The sequence below is a fragment of the Anneissia japonica genome, unplaced genomic scaffold (genome assembly GCF_011630105.1).
Source record: "Anneissia japonica isolate Jap-2015-1 unplaced genomic scaffold, ASM1163010v1 scaffold287611_len363355_cov233, whole genome shotgun sequence".
NCBI lineage: Eukaryota > Metazoa > Echinodermata > Crinoidea > Comatulida > Comatulidae > Anneissia > Anneissia japonica.
Window position 1 is genome coordinate 258,526 of NW_022732785.1, and position 14,305 is coordinate 272,830.

Here is a 14,305-nt window from a genome sequence, read left to right on the forward strand (position 1 = left end):
CCCCCCCCCACCCAAGTCAGTCAATTAATTAATAAATGATGTAATCAATCATTAAAAAGCTTATTAAATGTTAGAGTGAACATCAAGTACAGTATATTAGTCTTAGTCTTTTGCCTACCAAGCCTTTTGTAAAGTTGACTTAGGACTCGCGCTGGATGGATTTGGATTGGTGAGACTTCTGACACAGTATCAACCATGATATTTTGAGAAGCAAGAGCTCCTTGTATCTCTTTATTTTCAGCAAGCAAAACAACTGCGAAGGAATTCAAAATATTGACAACAGTTGTAACTATCAAACGTCTACATGGAGTAAATAAACGGGTGTACAGTAAATAATAGGTTTAAAGCCCTTTCACATCTGTTCAGGTTCAAGCTCAAGTTTTCAATTCATGTTTCAATTTTTTGATAACTGTTCAAATCTACTCAGGTTAGGTACAGTAGTAGCTAGGCCTAGCCTAGGCTAGCAAGAAAAGATGTAGATAGCTCTTGAGGGGCTATTCTAGTCACATACCTGTGAGGCCAAACCTGGCACCAATTTCTGAAAATACTATGCTCCTCTGTAATCTTTAGAACTTTTATCATATAATATTTTATTTAACTGGATTTGCATTTGCAATTCTTCTATATTTAAAAATCATCATCTAGACCTAGGCCTGATCTTGCCTCCGCCGACACCACACTCTCTCTCTCTCCTAACTTTGAAACTGTGGTTTTGATTGGTCAGAAGACGTTCAGTATAAATCAAGTGGAAAAAAAATCGGTTGTAGACCGATTTGATCTGGTAGCCGGTAACTATAGCCGGTTGTGGTATACCGGAACGAAGCAAATGGGAGCAGATCATGAATTTAGCATGGATAAAATAGAAGTCCATTTTGTTTTGCCTGAACATGAGCTGGGGCATGAACGGAAACCTGAACAGATGTGAAAGGGCCTTTATACATGATTACTAAACACAGTTTGGACTTTTCTTCATTTTAATGGAGCAGCAGCTCTGTCCTGAGCCAACTCCTATTGGCAGCCTTACATCCTATCTTCACACTTCATATCTCTATCTCATGTATTTTTTTTTTTTTCATATGTTTACACCACTCTTAAAAGATTAACCACAATAGTTCCACATCATTACTCACTTACCACCAAACATTCAATAAACTCAAACCACTATAATAGTCCTATAGATGAAAAATATTTTCCCACACTTTCAAGATTTCTGACAAGTCGCTGATTTTTACACCAAGATAGTAACATTTTTAAATGTCTTGAAACAAATTATTAAAAAAACTTACCCTGTACAACAAGATCTGGCTTAGGTTCGGTTGAGAAACGGCGATTCAGAGGGTCAATTTCCCCTGGCGCTAAGAACTTCTCTTTTAAAAGACAGCCGAGGATATAGAGAGACTGCCCCCACATGTGAGGTATCTTGCCTCCTGCTTCTCGTCCCTGACTGTGTGGATTTTTATACTCTAAGTCAACCTAAAAAAAACATATTCTGTTACATAAATTAATATTAATAATAATAATATAATAATGATTTATAGAGAACATCTTGTACACCTTTATCGGCTTAACATTATTAACCCTGGTCACAGGATCAAGCACATGGAACACATACTCAGTGTGACGGTAGGACGTGTGGTTCGTAACGGTGTTGCTAGGTAATCCAGGTAGCTATAATTTGAGCGTGACGTGTGCATAATCGAGGGATGCCTTAGAAAATACACCTGCCCTAATTCCATTTAATGAACAATAATTCGGTGACATTAATTTATGCAAACATGTGTGATGCAAGTTGCATTGTATAGGAAATACAGCATCTCTGAACGTTATCTTCCCTTTTAGAACCACTGTTGCTCATATGTGACACTCAGCTCCCAGGGGAGAATTCCATAATGTTGCAGCTGTAATCAGTGCATTTTGTGTTTGAACCTACCAGGTACCCATTTGTACTTCTGAGTGGAGACAACCGTAAAGGGAAAGTGCCTCTTTGGAATTGTATTGAGGTAACAAATTTGTTACTATTTGGATGAAAAAGGATGCATATAAGATGAAACATCCCATCCCCTATGGACCCCATTGGAAATAAGTTTCTTAAATTTATGAGTTTATCCATAGTATTCTTTTTTTCATGTAACTGTCTTTTTAATTAAATTTTATTGTATTGTTTTTAGGATGATGTAAATTGAAACTTTTTTATGCGAGATGCTGAATAAAACAGAACAAATCCAAACCCCATCACAAGATTTGAACCCAGTACCCTGGGACTGGAAGGCAAGACCACCAAGCTACCTCACAAATGATACAATATAAGGTATTCTACCAACCTTTTCATGCGGAACATAATAAAGCTCTGGAACTCCTTTAATTCCGTTGTCAAGTCTGACTAGCGCATTATCAAGCTTCTCACCGTATCTGTCCACCAGTTCCTTGTTACCCCGAAAGATGCCATCTAACACCAAGTATGCCCAGAATAATGGCCACTCACACTCTATGTTCTCGAAGATCTTAAGCTCTGCAGGATCGTAGTACAGTCTATTGGGATCCTAAGTACAAACAAACATTAATAAAAAATTATGACTGGAAGAAATTTATGTTTGCACCACCAATGGTAGGGTGCATTTCACATTTCGCCAAAAGCATAAAACAAAATGTCCTAATGTGGCTTATACTGAACAAGTTTTCATAATCTTTTAAGAACCGATGAGGGCAATACGATAGAGGCAGTGGAGTATATTTGCTTTAATTTGCCTTTTAATTAATCAATCAGCAGGTTAATCCTAGAGCTTCTCATCAGAGCCAAAAAAAAAATATGGAAGGACAGAGCCAGGAACGTGGAGGATCTATAGAGAATGGGAACACATAAGCAATTTTGTTCACATAAATATTAAAAATATTTTAATGTATGGATTCCGTACCTCTTTAGCCGTTTTGTGACCATCTCTGAGGAACCGCTTGCAGCCGTACTGTCCGTCTAATTTATCGATGATCTGTTCTCTCGTTACATTCACAAGCGTCTCATCATCGCAGGCAAATGCGGGGAAGCCTATCAGACTCAGGAGCCCAGCGTCAATCTCCTATAAGAGTAAATACATGAAAGTATCATACTTACGATTCAGATTGTTGGTGCTAAAAAAAAACAACAGTGTTAAACTGAGGTTATCTCTATTCAGCGTTTAATGCTTCATGTATGCACCTTTCAGAAGAGGCTTTTTGTTAACACTACTAAAACATGCTTAAATCATGGAGGAGATAACCTCCATGCTTAAATACAGTACACAATTGCGTAATTTGGCAAGGGTTCATAATAAAAATAAAAGTAAAAAAAATAAATAAATAAAATGTCACAAAATTTTAAAAAAAAAATAAAAAATTGAATACCAAGACGCAATTTGAACTCACGACCTTTGGTTCTTTAGAACCCATCTTTAACTGACCACGCAATCCATCAAAAATTAAATTTTTATTATATTTTATTGAGATGGTGCACTATTGTAACTTGTTTTTCTCCCATCCAGCTTAAAAACAAGGAGAGGCAGCGATGGAAATTGAACCAGGGACCTAGAGATCTCCACGGTCCAGCGCTCACACAGTGGCTACCACCAGATTAGCCAACTGAGCTAAGCTGCTCTCTACATGTGTGTGTATTGACACTCCGGAAAGGTCTATACATCTTAACATTAATATTGAATATGTTTAACAAATATGCTGGTGACCTTGGAGTTTGATTCTTTGGGCAGCATGGACTGCAGAATGGCCTGGCAACAAGCAATATGGTCAGACTGGACATGGATCACCGACGCTGCTCCGCCCCTTGCCCCATACAGATCAAGCTTGTTGATTGCCTCCATTGCAGCCTAAAGCATAACAACAACAAAAAAACAAAAAACAATCATTTCCTTTCATTTATCCTGAGACAGGATTCCCAACAGTGAACTGAATCAAACTATAAAAACAAAAAATCACGTAGGGGGCGGAATAAACTATAGCTACAGTATGTTTACATTGGTCAAAATTGAAGACGTTGACGAAATGTATATGCTAAATTGTACATCATTTTAAACTTAGACTTAAATATGCAGCAAAATTTATAAACACCATAGCTCTAAATATTGTTTAGCATAACTTTAACATATTTTTAGGCAAGATTTTTTTAATACCTTGTTGTTACCTATCGTCAGAGGAAGGGGAAAAAATGAAATTTTGTTTCTCATTTAGCAAAATGATTTTATAAAAACCATCTAGGCAGAGGAGAAAATAGAAATAAAATTGTATTTATAAATTAAAAAATGCAGTAATAAGGTTGATTTATGATATTTTAGGAGAGTGGGGAGGGTGCAATAACTGGCAAAAATTAACATTTTATTTTTATTCAAAATCACCATTTTTTGGCAGTAGCAGGGTTCACTAAACAAGGTATATAGATCTTGCCTAACCACCAGGCTATTTAACTCCATATTATCAGTTAGGTGGGTTAAGATACATGTATCCATACATATGGGTTACATGTGGTAGTTGTGTGGTGCTGTACTGCGACTGGTCCCCATGGTCCATAATTCCAATCATTATTTCTTCATTAGCAATACCTTGGCCATTCCAATTGAGCTTGCATTCAATTCTGGTAAACCGTGGTTTGTCTTATCTCCTCTTTCCCAGATCCCATAATCTGGAATACGGTAAGCTGACTGGATGTAAAATACTAGGTTCTGCACAAATGCTACTTCATCAAGGCTAAATATGATCTGTAACCCTGCGAGAAAAATATTTCAATATTAAAACATTCTACTTAAGTTTATCTCTAACAAACATTAAGAAAAAATTCCCACCGAATAATATAAACAAGCAGTATTGGGTCAGTAAGCTTCACCACACTCTGGAAACAAACACATGTGACATGCCTAAATATGGTCATGATGACATCACACCATGACTATATATAGGCACATCATGACTATGTATAGGCACATCATGACTATATATGGGCACATCATGACTATATTAACCACAACAGCGTTATATAAATACTCACTACCATAACTAGGGTCCCAAAATTGAAAAAGTAATTTTAAGGAGTTCCGTTTAAAACAAGCTTTCTTAGCACATGTAATTTTGTTTTGCTACACAAGGTGATACCAATCGACACCAATTGAGACCACTGACATCAAAGGGGTAATACAATAGTATTTTAGAGAGCAGCTTAGCTCAGTCGGCTAATCTGGTGGTAGCCACTGTGTGTGCGCTGAATAAATAAAATAAATAAGCAGCTAATAATTCATTGTATTGTGCTGTAAATGTCGTGGCATTTAAATGATTATTAGGAAGCTTTTGACGACGTAGAACGTAATGACATCACTAAAAGTCATCTGCGCATGCCAGAACGTTCAGTTCGCCTCATCGCATGGATTGTAGGACGCAATTAGGACAAATCTATGTATGCAGAGGACGTAGGATGCACGGTAGGACGGTCACGCATGAGTGATTCCATTTTAGCGTCGCGTCGTTGCGCAAATCGAAAGCTCCCTAGTATTATAGTGACGTAGAGTGTGCCTGGCTTTAAACATACCTGTTCTAGTTCATAGGCTTTGGCTCTATCTTCGTCTAAATCTGCCTGTTTCCTATATGCCAGTGCCAGGCCCCATACCGCCATAATGCTGTACACATTATCACGCACCCAGGCATCTTTCTCATTGCTACTGGCTGAAAGAAGTCCGGTAACTGCATTCTGTAAGAGACAGATTCACAAAGAAATATTGTTATACAAGGGCAGCGCTAGCGGGGGTCCAGGGGGGCAAAGGATCCGACGTCGGGGACCTCTAGACCCTTTCAGCAAGGTCGTTGGGGAAAAATTAAATCTCGAGTGCCAAAAGTACAATTCATGCATGCCTTACTAAGCTGTCAAAATTTCAGGGATTAAAAAACTGTTTAGTGCGAGCAGTGCTACCGTATGTGTGAGGTGTACTATATACTATTGTGATCGTATGGATTGTAGTGGTGCACCAGCTTTTCCCCGACAGGGGATGGTACTGCCTCCAAGAGGGGTTAGTACCCCGACAGGGGTACTATTACATCCCCGACAAATTTAATTTTTTCCCTGACCACCATAGGGAGGAGGGCCCTCGCTGCGGTGGCGCCAGAAATTTGCCAACAAGGGTCCAACGTATCCGACGGATGGGTCAGAACCAGGCCTTGGTCGATGGCTCGGAATATAGAAATCCCTGTTAGGCTCATACTGGCATTTGATGTGTGCAGTAAACCTATGCGCTTAGTCCATTCAAGATCAAAGCAACAATTCATTGACTTCATTTCTGACCATAAACAAAACACTAGACGCAGGGTTTCCGGAACGCCGCCCTCAGCGGCGTCTGCGAAGCACAACTCAGAGTCAGAAGTGGAATGTGAATTTCGATATGGTTTCATAGTCAGATTTTTGAGAAAAACTTCAGCTACCCGTATTTCTCGACTGAGACGTCAATGGGAGCTGTAATTTGTATGGCAAGGAGATGGTGCTACCCTTTATTCGTATTAAGGGAATTTACGCCCACAAACCTTGTAGTTATTAATATTTTGGTTATAAATAAAAAATTTTTATTTTTTGGTGACGTCACACTCACCCTATAGTTAGCATGCATACGTCATAAGCTAGATTACGTCACCTTTTCCTGGTAAGGCAAACTTTCCCGGCATGCTTTTTTCATGGATAAACAAACACCACTGCTTTGCACATGAATACCTTGCCTAGCTAGGGCTACAAGAGCCGCATAGTTAGCATATAATACTTAAACAAGGTAGGTCTGCAACTGAATTATTCTTAGGCCCTAGTTAAATTTCTTATTTTAATTTATTTCCTTCAAAAGTGTACTTTCTATCACATATAATTACACTGTCTACTTAGACCTAGGCCTAGTCATATTATGCTTCATCGTTCCCCGCTATACACAGTACATCAGTAGGTTAGCCCCACCCCCCCATGCTACAGTACAGACGTTTGCTAGGCAACAGAACCTGATTGCACATTTCTTCACAGGTGTTCATGAAAATTTGCATATTGTTAGCTAACCAGCTGCATGTATTCCTTTGTGAAAATGAGTACCCAACATACTCATTTTCACAAAGCATTTGCATCCCCTCTTGGAAAGAGGGAACTTCGAAATAGCTGTCTAGTCTCCATATCTTCGCTAATTAATCACCGTAATTTAGCTTACACTTATGCATGGAGGGAGCACTTAAAATGTACAATAATCATTTCACTACCCGACAAACCCCGAACTTTATTCATGCATTACATAAATAGTTTCATCTTGCTGTACTCCAACATCACTGGCGCATGTTAACAACCAACTGGAAGACCATTTCCGGTCGCATTACTCTCCATAACGCAGCACCCCCTAGTTCGTGTTCTCTGGGTCTATAGTTACAACCTAAAACTCATTATTCGATCCATTCCAAAAATAACAATTTAAAAAAAAATAAAAATAACAATAATAGTTATTATTATTATTATTATTATTATTACTAAATATTTTTATTACTATACTATTATTAAAGCAAAACAACGTTAATGGTCAATTATCCCAGCTAGTGCCCCTAATTTTCCCATCTCAATAAATCTGTTTTGGTCTATTCATTGCTTTCAGCGTTTTCAATTGCTTTTTGTTTTGATTTTCATTTTTGTCTGCTTTGTTCACTCTGATTTGTTCACTCTGATTTTAAATTTCAAATAAAATCACACAGACCCACCGTCATAAGTCATAGAACAACTTATTTTTAAATAAGTTAAAACTACATTTGGTTGGAGGAGTAACAAAAGTAAAAATATCTTATATTTCATTTCACTTTTCATTCCATTTATTTCATCCAATTTTAAACACATGTACAACAAAAACAAATACAAAACAAAGCACCCTTAACAGAGACAGGATTAAACAAAAGCAAACTTAATTGCTGTACAAATTTTCTCTGCCGCCAAGGGGGACACTTAAACAATACTAAAAAATAAATATTATCCAATGATTAAAATTTACAATAAAAGGCAGATAAGAATATAAACTCCATATTTTTAATTTTCAATGGTATAATTTTGTTTAATTTGTAGTCTTATTTTGTATGTACAGTATTTTCCAAGTTTATTTGCATATTTTATCAATGATTGTGTTGAATTGTGCCTCTTCTTTAATAGTTAATTTTTATATTTTTGTAATTTAAGCTGAACACACCACTCGTGTGCCGCCGTTCCAAATGTGTATGTTTTTAAAGTAAATAATTAGATAAATATACATAATATATATATTATTAGATATATAAATTACATAATATATATCAATAATAGTCTAAATAATAATAAATTAAACAAAGTTAAGGCTAGAACAGTTGCAAACCAACCTCTCTATCTAGAAAATCAGTGACGACATTTAGCCTAATAATGACATGAAAACATAATTCGAGCAGTTCTGGCGTAAGCCCTAATCCAACTTTAGAGATGCTGGTTGAAATCAAATAGGGCCTAGGCCTAGCCTATCTAGGGCCTAGGCTGTATGTAGGGTAGAAGTTATAAAATTAAGATAGAACCTCTCTCAGAGGCTGAGCCTCTGTCTGTCGAAGTAGCCTAGGCCCTAGGCCTAGATTGAAAGGCTCCACCAACAGCAACGTTACAGTAACCAGCACAAGTAACACTCGCTCGGGTCCTACTTAAAAGGCTAGGCATCACAGGCCTAAATTAAGTGACGTCTAGCCTAAAGGTAGGCCTAGTAGGGCCTAGGCCTAGTATTAGTATTAGTAGTAGTAGGCCTAGGACCTACCAAACATCTTTCAATTCATACATACCTGATGGGATAATATTGTGCTTGATACCAGTCTATTGTAAAAGTCCAGCCGAACACCTGAATTACTTCTACTTCTCATAATTACATAAATAACTTTGTAACCTGGTAATCACACATAATTTAGGCCGACTACAACTCTAGGCAACCCTAGGCCTAGCTAGCCTAGGTAGGCGATGAAGTAATTGTTCGCCCGCTACCGTGCGAGAATTCGATCCAACTCGGCCACAGTCAACTCGGATACAAGTTAACTCGGCCACAAGTCAACTCGGCCACAAAAAGTTTGGCTACAGTCAACTCGGCCACAAGTCATTTACTGGTACAGTACTACTACAATTAAGTAATTCATCAAGCATAAAATACTAATTCTTTAAGTATTACTATACTTATTGTTATTATTATTGCTGTTATTATTGTTGTCATTGTTGTTTACCGTTAGTTTTAATATTAATTATTAGTCTAAGCATTAACATTATATACGGTATTGTTCAAATTTTTGCTATTATTATTACATTATAAATAATAAATAATTTTCGATTTATTATTATTATTATTTATTAGTCTTAGTATTATTATTTTAATAATAGTAATTTAAAAAGTTATTGTTATTGGTGTTTTTTTTCTCATATTATTATTATTATTAATATTATTGTTGTTGTTGTCACCACCTTTATTATCGATATTATTACCATACAGTATTATTACTAAGTAGGCCTAGTATTTAAGTATCATTATTATTATTATTACTAATTAGTATTACTATTATTATAAAAATAAACATTATCTTTAATTTATTATTGTTGTATTATTGCTATTAACACCTTCAATATCGTTATTATCACTAATTATTTATTAAAATTGATATTTAAATAATATTGTTATTATTACCATACTAGTATTATTACTATTAGTATTGTAAAATAAATATTACTATTAATGTTGTTGTTGTTATCACCTTTATTATCGTCATAATGACTAATTAGTATTATTAAAGTAAATATTATTAATTTATTGTTGTTGTTGTTTAATATTATTGTTGAAGTAGAATGAATGAAAACAGAAGACGAACACATTAATAAATAACTCTTTAATTCATAGGCAATAGCATTCAAATCTGTTTTGGTAGTGTGGTTGTCCTGTTTGACTAAAATATACTGTACTTTAATTTAATCATTATATTGAAGAAAAAGGATGCAAAAACTACAGAGATTTACATTTAACTTGTGGCCGAGTTGGATGTAGCCGAACTTTTTGTGGCCGAGTTGACTTGTGGCCGAGTTTACCTGCACCCCCATGCAAATAAAATCCTATAGCACGGTCCACCTCGCGTCAACTTTGGCTATTCTGCGTCAACATTGGCTATTTCGCGTCATAACTGCAGAAACAGGATCGTTCAGTAAAATTTAAATTTATTATTAAAAATTAAGAAAAAATTTTTAGGAACACTAAACAAATGTCAAAAAAATATAAACTTGTCCAGATTGGTACGTCACTTGGGCTCTTGTATAAGGCGTTGGTGACATTACTTTCTTCTATACAATGATTGGCTGATGAGCAATCCAGCCATTATATTAATAGAAATGAGTGGGTAAATTGCATTAAAATATTGGGTGATTCGCATTTACATATAGAGGTAGCTATTTGTGTAACTGGTACTGTGCTCTGATCTGTCTTCATAGAAACATCTGGTAGCCATTGCCATGAAGTTGGCATTTGAATGATGATGACTTTTTTAAAAGTATTTCAAAGCAACACTCCACCACATTGTAACAGTAAACAATAGTATGTTAAAAAACAGTTACAGATAACATGTTGCTGAAAATTATATTTCGGTCAAATTGCTCGATGAAGTTGCATCTGGCTTTCTTGTACAGATCTACCGAGTACTGATGGTATCTTACAACCTCTTTGATTGTATGGAAAGTAAGAATTTTTGTGGGTTTCTTAATCTCCTTTCTAATGAATTTGCGAGGAAAAAACTCCTGGTGTTGCACAATTTGAGTGCACGACCCTTGGATTGGAAAGTAGGCAACTTCACCACCCACAAACAACTCAATCCACTAAGACTATCTTCAAGAAAAGATTCAAATAATTGCAAACAACAATAGTATGCTTAATTATAATAATCTTTTAATGCATATCCTCTCCACTTGTTTTCGAACAGAACAGAAAATTTAATTTTTTAATTAACTCAAAATTGTGGCTGCCACCTTCTTGTGTCATTTCCACTATAAACAATGTGATATGATGTATATAATTATTGTTTTCATTTTCCTACACAACATGTTGTTGGAAGCACAAAAATTATGAAATCTATCCATTGTAGTATTAGTCAATGATGGTTTAAATAATCAACACCATGCAGTAAAGTACACCTCAAGCATTTGAGTTCTCCTCATAAGAGTACCACCTCCAGTACAGTGAGTACCACTACATCAAGTTCATTTAAAGCTAACCATGGCTACTGATCATTGGCAAACTGAGCAGGGTCCTTTCGAGCAAGTTTTGCGTGAGTATTAGTTCCCCAAGTATATATAAGATATGCAACAATCATTGCTGAAAAAAAAAAAAACAGGTCAACATTCATTTTATAAAAAAAAAAACCAGGTCAACATTCATTTTATAAAAAAAAAAACAGGTCAACAGTCATTTTATAAAAAAAAAACAAAACAGGTCAACAGTCCTTTTAAAAAAAAAAAACAGGTCAACAGTCATTTAATAAAAAAAAACAGGTCAACAGTCATTTTATAAAAAAAAACACAGGTCAACAGTCATAAAAAAAAAACAGGTCAACAGTCATTTTATTTTAATTTCCTTCACATCCAACAGGAAGTACACTACCCACTTACAGGATGGATGCTTTTCTAACCAAGTCTCTTTATTGAAGCCTTGCCTAGGGAGTGGAGTTGTTTTTGGTCATGAGAAAAAGTCCTGCTGTGACAGGAATTGAACCTAGAACCCTGGAATTAGAGGGCAAGCATCTTATCCACTATTATTATTATTCTATCAACTCCATTTATTTAATGTCCATACAAAATAAAATGAAGAAATAATACAGAAATATGAGATAAACTCTATTACATGCTATGTCTGAAACTTTCATGAATTTCAAGGATACATACATTTAAAAAAAAATAGTTATTGTCAAAATACTTTCAGAGATTACATTGGTCATAACAGTAAAACTAAAAAACATATTACAAGTAAGCAATGTGGTAATGTACTTACGTGGTGATACAATGAAGACTTTACTTCTAAATCGTCGCCATAAGTTTGGCATACCCTGGGAGAAGTAGCCTGCAAATGGTTTCTGTGCATACGGTGACAATGAGTAGGTGATCACATGTCTGTATTTGGCAAGTTTTCCAAACTCTTGACCTCCCATTTTGCGTAGCCTAATTACAAAGTTAAAAAGATGTTGTAGTAAAAAAAAAAGCTATGTGAAAATTGCAGATTACAGCTCTAAGAGGCACTCCAGCAGTAGGACCAGTGGATTGAGGGTGGTGGTTGGGCACAATGGACCTTATCAAGAAATCCTCAAGCTCCGGTTGAAAAGAAGCAAATCCTTTCATCGATAAACACTTCTCTAGTGTTTACATTCTGAAATTTCCTTTTCCAGGCATCTATTTGCTAAAAATTAAAGGGAATTCGGAACTCTGGTTGAGGAAGCTCAACCAGGTGGCGCCCTCTGGACGTTGGTTACTGTTCATTACGCCTGAATGACTTCATAATCTTAATGGCTTAGAATAGGCTTTCTGGAATAGCATTTTAAAACCTAATAACTTACTATCAAAATACTAAAAACACAAAAGCTCACAATATATAATAGTTTAATATCGAACACATATTTCATCACCAATTAAAATTTACAAATTAAGATATCATAATAATTACATTAGAAATTGGAAGTAATGGTTTGGAGAATGGAGACAGTTGACCACATTCTGTGTTGCCGATAGCAATGGAATAGTATCACGTGGTATCGTGACGTACCAACGTGGTACTATTATCGAACAGGTTTCAAATAGTGGCGTGATGTCATCAACATAGACAGCACTCTTCTATAGTCGGCTGCAATTGGTTAATTGTATACATGCTTCATAAATAATATTAAAAAACAAATATGAAGAATGATTTTATAAAGATATTTAAACATGTATGGTTTACTGATATTAACTGTGTAAATCAATATAGGCCTGGCCTAGCTACTACTAGGACTATGGAAAAAAGAAATGAAATGCAGGAATGCCTGGGCAATCTCAGGTATACTCTTAGTTTAGAAAAATCCGCTTGATGCCTAGGCCTAGGTCGCATATCAAACATTCTTTTTCCTCCGGAGTCTGACTTTAAGCAAAGAAAGAAATACGTTTTAGGCCCACTATATTCATTGTTTTAGTTTACACGTTCAGTCTGGAAATGAAAGTTAGGCCTAGGGATGTGTAGTTTGAGACCTAGGTAAGTAAGGAAAGACCACCTAGCCTAGGCCTTTGTTTAACAATCAACATCATAGGCCTAGATAGTAGGCCTAGTAGTACTAGTACAGTAGTAGTAGTAGACGTGTGATGTGATGTGAGGTAAAGGTTACTCCTCCTCCTGATTAAATCGCACTAGGCCTAGGCCTGCCTCATTTGCTTGTGAGCAATCTATTTCTTTAATTATATTTTATGTAAATTAAACATATAAAAAACTATGCATACCAAGAGTGTAATTATAAATAAATAAACGTTTTTCGTCGGAACTAAAATGAAGAAGTCCACCGCAGGGCGCCGATCAAAATCTCCTCTTTACGATACGACGCATGCGCACAATGTCGTCATACATTAGATCATGTTTTACCAGCGGACCAGACCGATACCTTGCTGCTGTACTCGTACCACTATCTCTACTATCTACTATAACAGCACCTACTTGAGAGGATCACCATTTATCATACGTCGTATTTTCTTTCTCTATGGTCGTATCATACATTATCAGTCTCCCCACACTCATTGCAAAGAACGTAAATAAAAATCGCATATCATCACCTCACTTTGTGAGTTAATGGCCCCTCATTAATCATCTTGCCAGCACCCCCACTTGACCTTCGAGCCCCACACCCCTCCACATTTTATCAGGAGTTAGCAACTAAATCGACCTTTCTGGGAAACTAAATGTCGTCGTGGGTGGGTAGGTCGGGAGTAAACATGTCATGACTGGCATTTGAAAATTCTTCGCCTTATTATTAATAAACCATATTGTTATTGTTATTTGTCGCCATACTGTATGTCTGATAATAATTTTATCCATCTTTTTATTGGCTATAATCTGATGACGTATCGTCTTTGCCTCTGTGTTGTTTTGTTATTGTATGTTTGGCCAGGGGGTTTAGAGGATACCCATCACTTGCTTTGGGCTCTCAGCCCATGGTGCCCCCTTCTGGCCATTTTCTAATTTGTTGTGCTGAATATGTAATAAATTATTGATAATAGTTGATTAGTAGCAGTGACAGATTTAAT

At 36.1% G+C, this 14,305-nt stretch overlaps 2 protein-coding genes across 2 annotated transcripts in view; both read right to left on the bottom strand.

Annotated features, from left to right (window-relative positions):
- Positions 1-9,057, bottom strand: part of LOC117115802 (probable phosphorylase b kinase regulatory subunit alpha) — a gene marked incomplete in the record, with an annotated part of 42,641 nt that extends 33,584 nt beyond the window's left edge. Inside the window, 8 exon segments of the mRNA XM_033259740.1 lie at positions 119-253; positions 1,287-1,473; positions 2,322-2,540; positions 2,913-3,071; positions 3,711-3,851; positions 4,581-4,855; positions 5,464-5,716; positions 8,815-9,057. Of these exon segments, the coding sequence (XP_033115631.1) occupies positions 119-253; positions 1,287-1,473; positions 2,322-2,540; positions 2,913-3,071; positions 3,711-3,851; positions 4,581-4,855; positions 5,464-5,716; positions 8,815-8,892 (1,447 nt within the window).
- Positions 9,058-10,918: 1,861 nt separating this feature from the next.
- LOC117115812 (cytochrome b-c1 complex subunit 8-like) lies at positions 10,919-13,665 on the bottom strand. The gene is made up of 3 exons (XM_033259754.1): positions 13,508-13,665; positions 12,039-12,205; positions 10,919-11,366 (listed from the first exon to the last, which is right to left on the bottom strand). Exons 2-3 carry the CDS (start codon positions 12,193-12,195, stop codon positions 11,272-11,274), a joined length of 252 nt encoding a protein of 83 aa, XP_033115645.1. The 5' UTR covers positions 12,196-12,205; positions 13,508-13,665; the 3' UTR covers positions 10,919-11,271.
- Positions 13,666-14,305: the final 640 nt, after the last annotated feature.